General features: G+C 40.0%; 1 protein-coding gene across 7 annotated transcripts in view; it reads right to left on the reverse strand.

The window, feature by feature from the left end:
- piezo2b (piezo-type mechanosensitive ion channel component 2b) overlaps positions 1–7,994 on the reverse strand; it is a 52,648-nt gene extending 44,654 nt beyond the window's left edge. For 3 of the 7 annotated variants that reach the window (XM_017042333.2, XM_008334654.3, XM_008334655.3), the window contains exons 1-2: positions 7,311–7,988; positions 895–990 (exon numbers count right to left, since the gene is read on the reverse strand). In XM_017042333.2, coding sequence (XP_016897822.1) covers positions 895–990; positions 7,311–7,374 — 160 coding nt within the window. In that variant the 5' untranslated portion in view covers positions 7,375–7,988. Of the gene's footprint in view, positions 1–894; positions 991–7,310 lie in introns of all 7 variants that reach the window. The other 4 variants (XM_017042336.2, XM_017042335.2, XM_017042337.2 and 1 more) reach the window with 2 other exon arrangements.
- Positions 7,995–13,789: the final 5,795 nt, after the last annotated feature.

Genomic DNA, 13,789 nt, shown 5'->3' on the forward strand with positions numbered 1-13,789 from the left:
AGTGGTCCATATTATTTCCTCCCTCCCTCCTCCCCTCCCCCATCTCTTCCTCCTTTACTTCCTGACTGTTATTTCAGCTGGAGGTGAGCCGGGATGGCTCTCGGCCTGGATGTTGTTCCCCCGTGCCGATGTGGCTTGATGTATTATTAAACACTGCATGTGGTCTCCTGTACACACCAGTATTACGATGAGAGTCTTAAGACGTGTGCTGAGTTCTGTGGTGAGGATGGTGAATAAAGGTGTGGCACAACTTGACAACCACAATCCCACAGCAGTCACACACACACACACGTCGTGGACGTCACTGGACTCTTCTCTGAATCAGAACAGTTCTGCCTCAGCATTGGCTGAAGATTTAACGCAAGATACCTTTAAAAATGTATGTCTGAAATGACTTTTTTTGTTTCTTTATTTGTTTCTTCACAGATCATTGATACTATGAGCTCACTCAGTTTTCCTTTTCCACCACTTTACTAGACTTCTGCAGATCTTTTGTCACCAAAATATTCCGTTTTCATCTCTTCCAGTTTTGTTTCGATTTACACTGGCAGTATCTGAAACATTTATCTGAGCTAAATCCTCGTGCTGGCTGACTCTCACACGCCGTGGTTTCTTTACTTAAGATCCGCATGCTCGCGCATTAATATTATCTCAGAAGGAAATCATGCCACCGCTAACTCATGTTACCTTTCATGAACTCCACTACAGGCCAAAATCATCCTTACTCCAACCAAATCCAGGCTCCCAGGAGTCTTGGATTTCAGAAAACCTAGTACTTCAATCCAAAGGGGGCTCAGTGGGAGGGGAGGGGGGGCTTCAGGAAATACTTAGACCACGGACAACAAAAAGCACTAGATTGTGTAAGTGTTACGGGAGCTTCAGTGCACAACTTACCCTGCATTGACGTGCTCGTGGGCTCAGCGAACAGTGGAATAAGCAGCAGATAGACGAGATAGACGAAGGACAGGGCGTTGTACCTGAACAGGCAAGCTGCAGGGAGACAGAGAGGAACATGTTCTGATCACAACAAAAAACAACAATTACTACAGTTATTAGTCAACTACAGAGAGGGTGAAGTCACTCATGCCCAAAGGGAGGTTCAGAACAGCACTGTCTTTTTAATGATCAGCCTCTTGATCTGTTTCTGTGGCCTGCAGTGAAGTGTGAGTCATTCATGGGCCTGACATTTGTTTTGAAGTACAATAAAACCCAGAAAATTTGGAAATGTTACGGGAGACAATTATCAGTCTGTGTCGACAGAGGTCACATCCGCCTCACTGAGCGGTTTTATGTCTCACACATAGTGCAGCTTTGTTCCTTTTTTTGTGAGGATTTCATTTTGCAAAAATATCTCGAAGCATTTCAGATCAGATCAGATCACTTGCACCATTACCTAACAAAGAATTCTTCTTTTCATGAAAAAACAAAGAGTTTTGATGATTCATTTTAAAGCAGCAGGTGCAGATTTATAAAAAGCAAAAAGTACACAAATATGGTGAAAACTCTTTTTAACATTTATCCACAGAGTTTGTGTTTTTTTTCCGTTATAATACCAGCCATTAAATGATGACCTGTACTTGAGTACCTGGCCATATACCCAGCCTTTGCAGTAAATGGCTCATATTACCTTCTGGAGGATAAGTGGTTTAAGATGGATGCATCAGTGTACAGTATACGCCGTCAGTTCACATGCAACAGTAAATATATGCAGCTGTGATATTTATGATGACATAAACTTATATGTATTTCTGCTCCGCACAAGTGTCGGTTCAAGAGCCTGACATGAAGTGAGAGGAAAACTACTGTAAACCTCACATTAAAGGTGTTTCAAAGGATTTGGTTTCTTTTAAATAAGCCATTAAGAAAAACTGGGTCGGAATTTAAACTGCCATGTCAGGTCAAACAACTAATTTCCAAAGTGGGGGGCGGGTCTCCCGTGGGGTACATCACTACACTGTGGGTAGAGGGGGAACAAAAAGGAATTTATCGCCACTTTTGTTGCTCTGTTTTGTGCTTTTTATTTATTAAAATATATATTTTGAAAGTAAAAAAAAGTTTTTCTGCACAGTTAACATCTCAGATATATTTTGTAATTTATTTTGTAATTTATTTTTCTTAGGCTTTTATTGTGGACAGAAACAAGAGGAACTAATAATGTGTAATGCACATTAGTGCTAAAGGTGCCGCTTCACACCACAGTGAATTATGTAACACCACACACTCACCCTCTTCCAAATACCCCCCCCCCACCTCCACACACACATTAACATTACAAGCCTTCCAGACCCATGAAGGAAGTCTTTTGAGCCCATGATAAAAGTTAAAACGCTTAAGTGCAAACGTGACTTCCAAAAACCATTAATTGATGTATTGATCCGGAGCACACCTCATTTCCCAGAGTCAGAATGACCATTTGCACTGATCGAGGCTTTTACCAGTTAAACGGCTCACATCACCTCCAACTCTGCATCAGTTAAAGCATCCAGAGTGAACCGCACCACCGACGTCCAACCCCAGCTCCACCAATTAATCACGCTGCTTTCACGGCTAAACCGTCCTCTTTTTTAGGTTTTGCTAAAGCGCAAAATGTGTGACAAGCAGTAAAGCGTCTGACGTTTCCTGCAGCTGAGATCCAAAGACACGGCCGCGTGGAGGGCAGCACACAGTGACCTAGTGTGAAACCATGAAGTCCTCTTCACAGTTATGTCAACAAACTCTACGTTTACGGCCTCGCCAGCCAGATAAGTTATGGCCCAAGCTGAAGGCATCAGCTCCTGGAATTGAACAACCAAAAATTTGATATAAACGCTGAAGGTTTGGCCAATATTTGTCTTTGCTTTACCGTGAATGGCCCCATTCACTGAGATAGGCTGTGATGTTAACCCACACTGGGTCTGATGTGTCTGAAGGCAGGTGAACGGAGTCTTCTATAAGGGCTCAAATCTATATCAGGGGAAAAAAATATATATCCTTGGTGTTTAGAATGTGCACGAAGACTTGACACTGTATATCTTTACATTCTCATTGGGGCTAAAGAGATTTTAAAAAGACAATACAAATGAAAAAGAAATAAGGAAAAAATAAGGAAAAACCAAAAGGTAATTTTTAAAGTGAAATACTTAAATGAGCAGGTAGAGAATTATTTTTATAATAAATATTTTTACGTGGATTTTCCTTTTTGTTTTTTTGCACAAGTTGGCAGTCTATAATCTGTGTTCCTTGTGTTTTCATCAGTCCAGTTACAATCTCCTCTGCAGTCATTTTGGAAATAGATTATCTACCTGAGTCTACATGGCAGCGCTCCAACCTGCAGACGCTGGACCGCAGTCTTCCTGACCATTTGCCGTACGACTGCGTGACTCACCATCACTACATGAGGGGAAAATAAATCGCTGTTTCAAGACATCGCATCGCTAAAAAATGAAAACAACCAGGGGTGAATCACGAGTTTGTCCTTTTCTCTTCATAAAAAAAAAAACAAAAAAGAATTATTAGAGTCAAACAAAAAAAAGCTTCGACTTTAGAGTGAATTTAATTCACACTGACGTGAAATCAGAGCCAAGTGACTTCAGAGTTCAAGCTCCTGCACATCACTGAAGATAAGGTGCCTGGCCAGGACGAGCACGGGAGAGATAAGAGAAGAATTTTAACCCTACGAAAAATATGTGCTGTGATGAGAGAATAATTTATATTAAAGCTGAAAACTTAAAACTGCCTTCATAAGGTCCAGAATGTCCTGTCCTTAGAGCCAAGTACCTATTAACTAACTATTTTCTTTCATGAACATCTGCCAGGCAGATGTTCTTTGTGACACTTTTGACCATTAATAAAACTTATTATCCTATTAAAAGTCTCAGTCTCATGTGCACAGCTGGAAGTATTTACAAACAGACTTGATATTGCTCAAATCTTTAAACTGATTCCAACTGAAATGGTAAAAAAAAAAAAAACACACTGGGATAATCATAGAAAAGTACTTTTGTCAAAACCAAACGTGTAATTTTTCACTGGATGGTAGAAACTTAAAGTATAACTTCTTAAACCCTTGTGGCTTCAAAAAAAAAACTTAAACGATGAATTGCTGTTAAAACTGACTGCTAAAGCAACTTTAAGGTGCCCAGCGTGACCAAGGCAGAGTCCTGACTAAGGCTAACTTTTGCTGAACACAGCCTCAAATGACGGTGTAGTAGCTCACGGTAATAAATTGAGCTACGCCACAGAGAATTTGTCATAAAAATCAATTAAAAAATATCTAAAGCCTAGTTAGAAATTTCTTGGAGCACAATGTCCTGAAACCTTAGAAACTGCTCTCACATGGACATCTTACTTTTACAAAGTCGAGAAATGGCAAAGTAGGCATCCGTCGCACAAACAACCTCCGTCCATTTCTCCTACACCTGCCATAGCGAAGGCACAGCAGATAAGAAGCTGTCATGACCTTCCTGTTCACAGGTCGTGAGACGTTTTAGAGAATAAAAACCTGGACGGGAACAAAATGTAGAAGGATTAGGACTAGATAAACCTAGATAGAAAGTTATGACATGAATAGGAAGTTTATTTTATAATACTCTGTATGGTGCAATATTAAACTTTCTTAAACTTTTAGAATCTCTTAAAACACAGAATAACCATGGGAAAAGCCCATCCTTAAGTTAATCTTAAACTAATTTTCTAGTTTTGTGATTAAAGTAGTAAAGTAAGATAGCGTTCTGTTTGTTTTGACCTTTGTCAACCATCTTTATACATTTTGACATTTTACCAAGAATGAACTGAAATGAGTCATTTTATAAAAGACACCTGTTTTGTCAAAATCCCCTCAGAACAGAGTGACTCATGCAGCTTGTTTTTTCCCGCTGCTTCTGATCCTCCTTAAAGGCATGACTGACCCAGGGGTCACAAGGCTACAGTTTTAGAATTTAGAATATTTTTAATTTGTCACCTTATAATTATTTGAGTTCCTCAACATTATTTAATTCACAAGGATTTTTTTGTATATAAATATAATTACAACACATTAAAATGAAGACTCCTCATAAGAGTAATAATCCAGTGAAACTAGCAGGATAAATATGTGTTGCTGTAAATTAGCTAAAAGCATCGTTTCCACAGGCTCTGCTCTCCGATTGGTCGACTGTGGCCATCTGCAGATTCATGACGCTGAGGCACAGCATCTACTGTACGTGACGACACGTCGCATACTGTAAACAGAAATAGATTTTTGTCAAAAATAGCCACAAATTAAAAGTCAAAACAGAGAGAAAGGTGTCAGATTTCAGTGATGTTTCCAACGTCACAGCCAACCCTGCGGGTCTCTGTGTTTGGTTTTTATTTGCAGCCTGCAGCCTCAGACAGCCACAGTGATCTGCTTCTCTGCCACTACTTTCACCAAACTCTGGTCGTCATCCGATGGGACCATCTTGGGAGAGCTAGTCCCTCAGAGTCATGTACTGTAGCTGCTCCAGACTGTGCCGAGTAAACACCAAACCACCGGCCTGTTTGATCAGCAAAACTGTAACTGTGTGTGTGTGTGAGAAGTGTGTGTACTCACGGACCCGACAGTTCTGTGCTTTTGAATAGAGGTGCTGTCAGATGGCCACCAGGAAGCAGAGACAATGTAACGTCAGCAGACAGGTCTTTTCTGTTTGGGACGTGAAAACTGTGCACATCACAAACATGTGTTTCTCTACAGCTCCTTTATGACCAACAGACACAACACAAACACAGCACGTTGTATTCTCCCATGTAACGACAACAGAGATAAAAAAAAAAGCCTGTTCCTAACAGGACAACATGGATGGAGGACAGAACAGTGTCTCCTCCCAAACACTCCTCCGACATGTAAACGTCCCTGTGTTTGCACTTTACATTTCCCTCATCCTGTCGTCCTGCCGGCCCCCGGTTGCAGAGTAACTCTGCTCATTTGCACTTTGAAAAAAAACCAAAAAAAAAAACCATAAAATATTAAAGGTATGTTTACGATAAAAGGGAAGGCAATTCTTGTCTCGCTCACAACCGCATTATTAATTCATACTGTTAAAACGACTTTCCACGAATTAATGGAGACGATGCATGGCCTCGCAATTGCTTTTGGAAATAAAGGGGGCGTCGGGCTGTCAAGTGATGCATTATGGTGGTACTGAGTGGGCCTTATCTATAGAAAGCATGCTGTTAGCTTTTACGTCAGCATAATAAGTCTTACACAGACACCAAAGTGAAAGCTTTGTGGCAGGTAGACGCTAATCACTTTTTCAATTGTGGCCTACCACAGAATTACTGCCTAAAACACAGAGTAAGTCTCATTTAATAGAGTCTGCACCCGAGGTGTGATCACAGTCCCAGCATTTAAACAAATCTGCATTTATAGAGTCCACGACCACAGAAGATACAAGGACTCCTGTCAACTGAGAGGGTGCTGAACGCCACAGAGGTGTGGCGTTCAGCACCGATGAGAGTGTGAATCATTGAAACCAGTCCAGTTACACAGCAGCAGCAGCAGCAGCAGCAGCAGCAGCAGCAGCAGCAGCAGCAGCAGCAGCAGCAGCAGCAGCAGCAGCAGCAGCAGCAGCAGCAGCAGCAGCAGCAGTAGTCAGTCAGTCTCTACCCACAGGACACTTTAAGTTTTTGAGTTAAAAATGTTGTAAACAAACCAAAACACTGCAGAGTGAGAACTGGAGGAAGAGGGAACAACACACCAGCCGTGCGACTCTGACGCTGTCAGTGTAGTATACATGAAAATCAGTAACATTCACACCACAGGCGTGGATTTAATAAGTCAATCTGCAGCCGAACACACAATTAGGTGATCACTTATTGGTTTAAAAAAAATTAAACATCCCAGACATGGCTCTTGTGCTATCATTCAGGTTAATCTTAAAGATAACACGAGGTTAATCTAAGGTGATAAAACGTTGGAGGCGTCAGCGTTCTGTCTGTTTTTTTCTTCTGATGATTTCAGTCTGACTGTATATAATAAAAAGGTCACAGTAAAAACATGATGATTTTGCTTTACCTTGAGATTATCATTCATTTTAATGACAGTTGTAGGAGTTGCTTGGGAGCAGATCCCCAGGGTGACAGGGGATGAACTCTGACCTCCCACCCCATGGGGTCAGTCTTTAGATAAACAAACTTTAAATCAGAATTCACATTAGCCTCAAGTTAAACAGTTGATTTATGGGCTTTGTAGTTTTTTTATATTTATATTACTTTGTTATTGATGTCATGACATTCACACTGTGGGTTATGGCAGAGAAAAGAGGAGTTAAAAACATTTTTAAATTATAGAGGAAAAATAAAAAATTAAAACTCACCAGCTGCGAGACACACGGGCAGCAGTAACCTGAAGATCAGCCCACACACCACCTCAGAGGCCATGGCTGCGGGGCAGCCCTTGTTGAATCCAGGCTAAACTAACTGGGTTAATGTCTCTTTAGGGTTTGTCGGACATCCCAAACTCCTGCTCTGTCAAATCCCAGCGGTGTTCAAACGGGCGCCGCGCTCCTCCAGTCGTCCACAGTAGCCGCAGCAGCAGCAGCAGGAGAAGGAGAAGAAGAAGCAGCAGGAGCGGTTCTCCCTGATGACACCTGGACCCGGCTGCTTATTCCACACACAGTCACCACAGCAAGCATGACGCCGGTCAAATAAACACACCGTCGCCCCTCAGTCGCTAACGTTTAGCATCTTAATTCATGTTAGCCGCCGGACACTCAGGAGCCTCAGAAAGAAAGAAAAAAAAACCCACAGAAGAGCCAACAAGTCCTTTAAATCAAATTATCTCGCTTTTAAACAAAACCACATTAAAAGGTAACTTAACAGTGGAAAAATTAAGAGTATTTTACTGTAACGTGATAAGGACGTTGAGAAGAACCACATCCACGCTACTGACTCCTTTAGTCACCACTATAAAATTTGACTTTCTGACTTCTGGTGTGGACTAAACTCGCCAAAAACGACGTCACAGAGAATTGATTGACTGAATGCTTTGCCATCCAATCACAGACCCGTGTCTGGAAAGCGGCCCAGCCCCCTGTGATAATTGGAAGCAAGAACTGGGACAGATGCCAAAAATATTAAGATATAAGTGGACATTATCAAACGTATCTCGATTATACAAAAAACTTTAACTTTAAGTAAGAAATAATAAGTTAAAAAAGTCATACCAATAGGAGTCAATCGTATAAATGTAAAGAAAATAAAAAGATTTTCAATCACTGCTGCACCTATTTAGAGCTAGTGCTGTTCAGCTGGTAAGAGAAACAGCGACGTCCGCTGGTCATAGTCGAGCCTACACATCCTCTTCAGGCAATTCCGTGTCATCACTGAATGGGTCTCTGACATTCTCCGTTACAGGGCAGGAATCTTGTTTTGGCCAGTTTTAATTAGTATTATTTTTAATTTTCTTGGCGGGGAACCTCGGACTAAAGAAGCATCTGTGTTTACATTTAATCGGATTCTGTGCAGAGTAAACAAGACAAGCGTCATGTGGCTCCAACTCCCACCCTGAAGTGCTCCGAGATGTTTATACATTTATCTCCAAAATCTCTATTTAATTTTTTAGGGAAAGGGACGGTGATTATATTTTTGTTGGGAGTTTGCTGTAGACGTCAGTTGTTGAGGTTTGACGCATGACCGAGTCAGAGGACAGTCAGAGGTGACATATCTGCTTTGGATTAAATATAGCTTTTGTACAGCCAAAAACATCCAACTTTATTTATTAATTATTTATATGTGGGGGTTTTTTAAAGACACTTCCTCTGATTTTTTCCAAATGGTGGGTTATGATCCATTTGGGGTAAGGCACTGTGTATAAAGTTTTACATAGAACTATAACTGTAATAATATAGCAATATTAGTATATGTTTATTTACTAATTAACAACTAATTATTAAGTAGCTACAAATTATTTAAATTAACCAACTTACCTGTTTTTCTGTCTGAATTATTACACCTGGAGGGAAAAATGAATTAATTAATCACATTAAGTGAATAAAAACATAAACAAAAGGAGAATTTCACATATAAATAATAAATCGGACACCATAAAGTATACAGTTTAACATATTACATGCCCGAAGTTCCAGAAACTAAATATTAAATTAATAATTTAAATAAATAATGTCATACCCACAGTAAATATTTTTTTTTATTTAAAATATAATTTTCAAAAATAGACAAAAACTAATTTAAAGAAGCTGTCAAAAGTAAGTTTGATAATAATAATATATAACAAAAGAATCTTTAAATAAAAATCTAATTTGATGTGTTTTGACGTGTTACACAATGATAGTGCTTTTACTGCTCAGTTTAGTTGACAACACAGGCCATGATGTCAACTGAATTGTGACATCGTTATGAGGCTTGACACGCTGCAACTATCATGATGTAAGAACTGAAGTCTACTTGTTATTTTCTTCCTTTATGTCTTCTCTATTATGAAGCTGAGCAGAGTGGCAGACGGAACATAGGATTTATGTTGTTTTTCCACTCAGTATTATGGCTTTAAGTCATTTATAAGGCCCTGCAATTGGATCAAAAATCAAAAAAAGTGATGCCTGACAGTAAAGCCATGTGGCCTCACACAGCGCTTTGATTTAAAACTCTTCACTTGACAAATATCATGCTACAAATCCAGTGTAACGGCGGTCGCCTATCATTTTTCCTGATTCCACAGCATTCCCATTAGGACACCAGAAAAACTCCTTGCTTGACAAGTTATCAGATTGAGGACAGAATGTGTGTTTGGACGATCCTGATTGGTGGGAAGATCATTAAAGCAGCAGTAAGCCAGACACTTCCTGGAAAAATAATGAATGTAGGGATTACTGTAACTGAGTTTTATTCCAGATAAAAACACTTAAACTCCACTTAAGGTTATTTATTACCAGCATTAAGAAACTGCGTTCAAGAACAAGCTGAGCAGCGCTGACCTCATGTTTACTTGTTTATGGACGAGGGGGTACGGCCAAGTTTTTACATAAGCATTAAGTTAGGATTAAAACTGATCAATCAAACGTTGATACATTTGACAAGGATATTGATGAGGAACGCTGCTGTTTCCCCTTCAGTGCATTAGGTGGGCACGGTTTGTTGAATACTTTATGTAAAAAAAAAAAGAGACTCAACAATCTGCCATCCAGCATCAGAGTGGTTATTTTATGATTTATGATGATTGGATACTGTGTGATTGACAGCTTGGTCCTCCAACAGAAGCTCAGATACAGTCAACATTATGTTAAAGTCATTATGGCTTATGTAACAAAACAGCACAACTATCACTATCACTGTACCACCAAATTAAATACACAAACAACTGTAAACACAAAATGTAAATGAAGTTCCACAGGTCAATATATAATAATATAATGTATAAATATGAGCTAATTTTCCAGAACAAACTTTTTATATTTCCTGTGGTTTCTCTCTGGTCAAGCTGCACTTAAAGTGACAGTGATCCTGTTTCTGGTGATGTGATGAATCACCAGTTGGCTTCAACGCCAAATGGATTGAGTTATCAGGAACATAAACAGCGGAACGAGGCTAAAGGAAAAGCTGACTTCCACAGGCTCCCCCTGTTAAAGAACACCCCCCTCCCTGCCTTCCCCCCAGAGGCTTCAGATTCCCAGATGAGTCGGAGCGTTGGGACCAGAGTGTCACCACAAAGGGCCGTGAACTGCAGCCATCATCAATCAATAACCAACCTGAGAACATGTCAGCCCTTGATTTGACTCTGCTGTTTGAGGTTTCCATCTGCTGATCTAATCCCTCAGATGGATCTGAATCTTAAGTAACATTTGTCTTTGATCCATTATTCATCAGATTCTTCTGAGGGTTATTGATAAGCTCCCAGGCCAAATGGACACAACAGTTCTCAGGTTCAGGTTCTGTTCCTGACTCACCTGAGTTTCCTGATGAATGCTGTGCTGCTTGTTCTACTTGAGAGCTACTCGCTGTGTTGTGTTACATGTATTTTCACAGCTCAATTTGAACAAACAAACTCAATAAGCTTTCTTTGCATTAAAAAATGTTTCTGTCCTTATATCACATTTTTATTAAAACATTACCAAAGTATTATTATTGTTGTTTGTCAGCGTGGAACATCCAAGTATTTAAGTCCCAGTGTTGTTCCTCCAGTTTGACCAAATAAGCTGTTTTTATTTTAATTTTATTTTCTGCAGAATGTCGCCGTCTTCTGGCCAACTATGACAAAACCGACTGCACTCTACAAGTGTTTGGACCTCGTCATGACAGATATAAAGTCAGCATTCACGCTGTGGTAGAGAAATTATTAAAAGGTTGAGATATAAACTTTTTTGAATCAATCTTATCGTTGTTCATCATTATTTTAGTGTTTTAATCTGGCTTTGTACAACTATTTTACTCATGTTCCACAAGGGTGGAGTGGAGGAGTGATACATTTTATAATAATATTTTATTATATATATATGCGGTCGGTTGTTTGGTTTTAGCTCCACCAACAACAAGTCAACAACGTCAGGCCCAGTAGCCAAAAAAAAAAACAACACTAGTAAAAATGAGATTAACTCTCACACTACTTACATCGTTAACATGGATGCACTTTGTGTGCACTCTGAGGTGCTGCTGCTTAAGTGGGCTTTTAGTGTCTTCTTCTAGTGGCTGTGGCCGGATCATTTCTTCAGGTATTTATACAGATACAGTAAAGCCATGCTGCCACAGAGAAACACACCGGTTTACTCCAGTATGGTCCATATTTACATTTAATATAAATTATCCACTTCTTTCTTCTGACGTTACAACTCTTTTGCTCATAAGGTTACAGCTTTTTCATGTAACAAGCCTTGTTATTCCTTTAAAACAAAGGATTGGCCTAACTTAAATCATGGTCATAAGTTGATAGAAGTTCATTTAATTTTTTATTTACCTTTCCTAAACACATAAAAGCATACTTCCACGGCCCGCCATTGCGTTTGTTTCTGTGGGATGATTATTTTGGATCCAGAGAAAAGTAGTCATCAAAGTTCAGTCAACTATGACGAAAATAGTGGGCGTTGAAAACCCAACAGAACTATTTTGTCGACGAAGCCCAACCTTTAGAAAGGCGAGACGAATGGGCAGATCAAAATGATTTGCAAATTCCCCGTTATCAGTCTGGATATAAGAGACACGCAAGTTATTTTCACAAATTGATGCAGGGCATAATGGCGCTCATTAGCTGATGACTGACGGTCTGTTCAGTGGTGTCATCTGGGCGTCTATCAGCTCAGGAAGACGTTCATGTTAATGTACACTCCTAGGATGTCGGTCTAATCATAAAGAACTGATATGTTGACAAAACGGCCTCTGAGTACTTTCTAACATCACATTAGATCCTGACAGATTTACAGCACTCAGACTGAAGGGCTGCAGGAGGCTGCAAGTCCAAACATTACTGAAGAGTGTTTGTCCTCCTGGAGACGCCCAGCAGGACGGAGAGAGACAGAGAGGGTGTCTTCTAACACAGCAAAGTTGACATGTCAGGGACACAGACGGTTGGCTCAGATATTTTCATCTTGACCAGGACCAGATTTATTTAAGGACAGTTTTGAGGGAGAGACGGACTGATAATGTGTGTGGGGTCAGTGACTCCCCTCTGAGAAAACGTCAACCTTCTGATGCTCATAACCATTTATTTGATCTCTATCATGATGCTCACAGTCATGATTTATGATCCACTGTGACTCACTGTATCTCTGGACCAGGAACAGTTCAACAAATTTAGCCTGAGCTGGACTAAACACACAGACCGCAGCTGTAGGATAAATATAGAAAATGCAAACATGTGACAGTCAGATGATTTTATAATAAAAAAACCCAAACTTGTCTATCCAGCTATCTATCTAGTAGGAAAGCACATAAAGTGTTGAAAATGTAAAGAGATATAACGTGTATATATAAAATTGTGATAACAAATAAGATAATTAATATTGACTTATTTATTGCGTCCACCATCATCATCATCTTCTTCTACCTCCTGCACCTGTTGAGGCTTCATCATGTGGCTAATGCATCTGATGTGACTCTAATTGAATTATTAAAACAACAAACAGCAGTGTTTGCCCCTCACAAAATCAGAGCTGGCTGAAGTGGAGCTTCAGCAGTTCTTGTTAACCTTGTTAAGAGGTGCATTGACGGAGGATCAGATTCTCCTTAGTCTTTAAGTTTGTGGAGGTAAGAATGTGTCCTGCAGCTGAGTGAGTGTGTGGCACCTACGACTCTGTTCTCTGAGTGATGATGAGTGATGTTGATGGTCTGATTTATGTTTACATCAAAGGCCTCCACCATCACACACTGGCTCCTGTTTACCTAAACATAGCCAATTGTTTAACAACAAATAATCAAATGTTTAAACAGTAAATACCTTTGTCCGTAGGCAGGTTCACAGACTTTCAGCTGCCAGAAAACCACGAGCTGCAGGTACAGAGACAAGAGGCAAAGGTGAGGAGAAGGATATATATATATATAGACTGTATATTTACTTCTTATACATATATACATACCACATGTACTTTTTGGAACCTCTTTGTTCAGGGGTGTATGTAGGTTCTCACAAATGTCAGACCTGTTCAGGGGTGTATGTATGTAGGTTCTCACAAATGTCAGACGGCAAATGGATAAAAGTCCAGAGAGCAAGAGAGTGCATGGGAAAAAGTTGGAAGTGCAGCTGAAGCCTCACTGCTGTGGACTGGAGACTCATCTTCTGGCACATGACACTGTCCGGACGCTTCCATTGGCTGCTTTGAAGTTGGTGTGCAGCACTTGAGGTGTTATACGT

This window comes from Cynoglossus semilaevis, chromosome 20 (assembly GCF_000523025.1).
Source record: "Cynoglossus semilaevis isolate Cse_v1.0 chromosome 20, Cse_v1.0, whole genome shotgun sequence".
Classification (NCBI taxonomy): Eukaryota; Metazoa; Chordata; class Actinopteri; order Pleuronectiformes; family Cynoglossidae; genus Cynoglossus; species Cynoglossus semilaevis.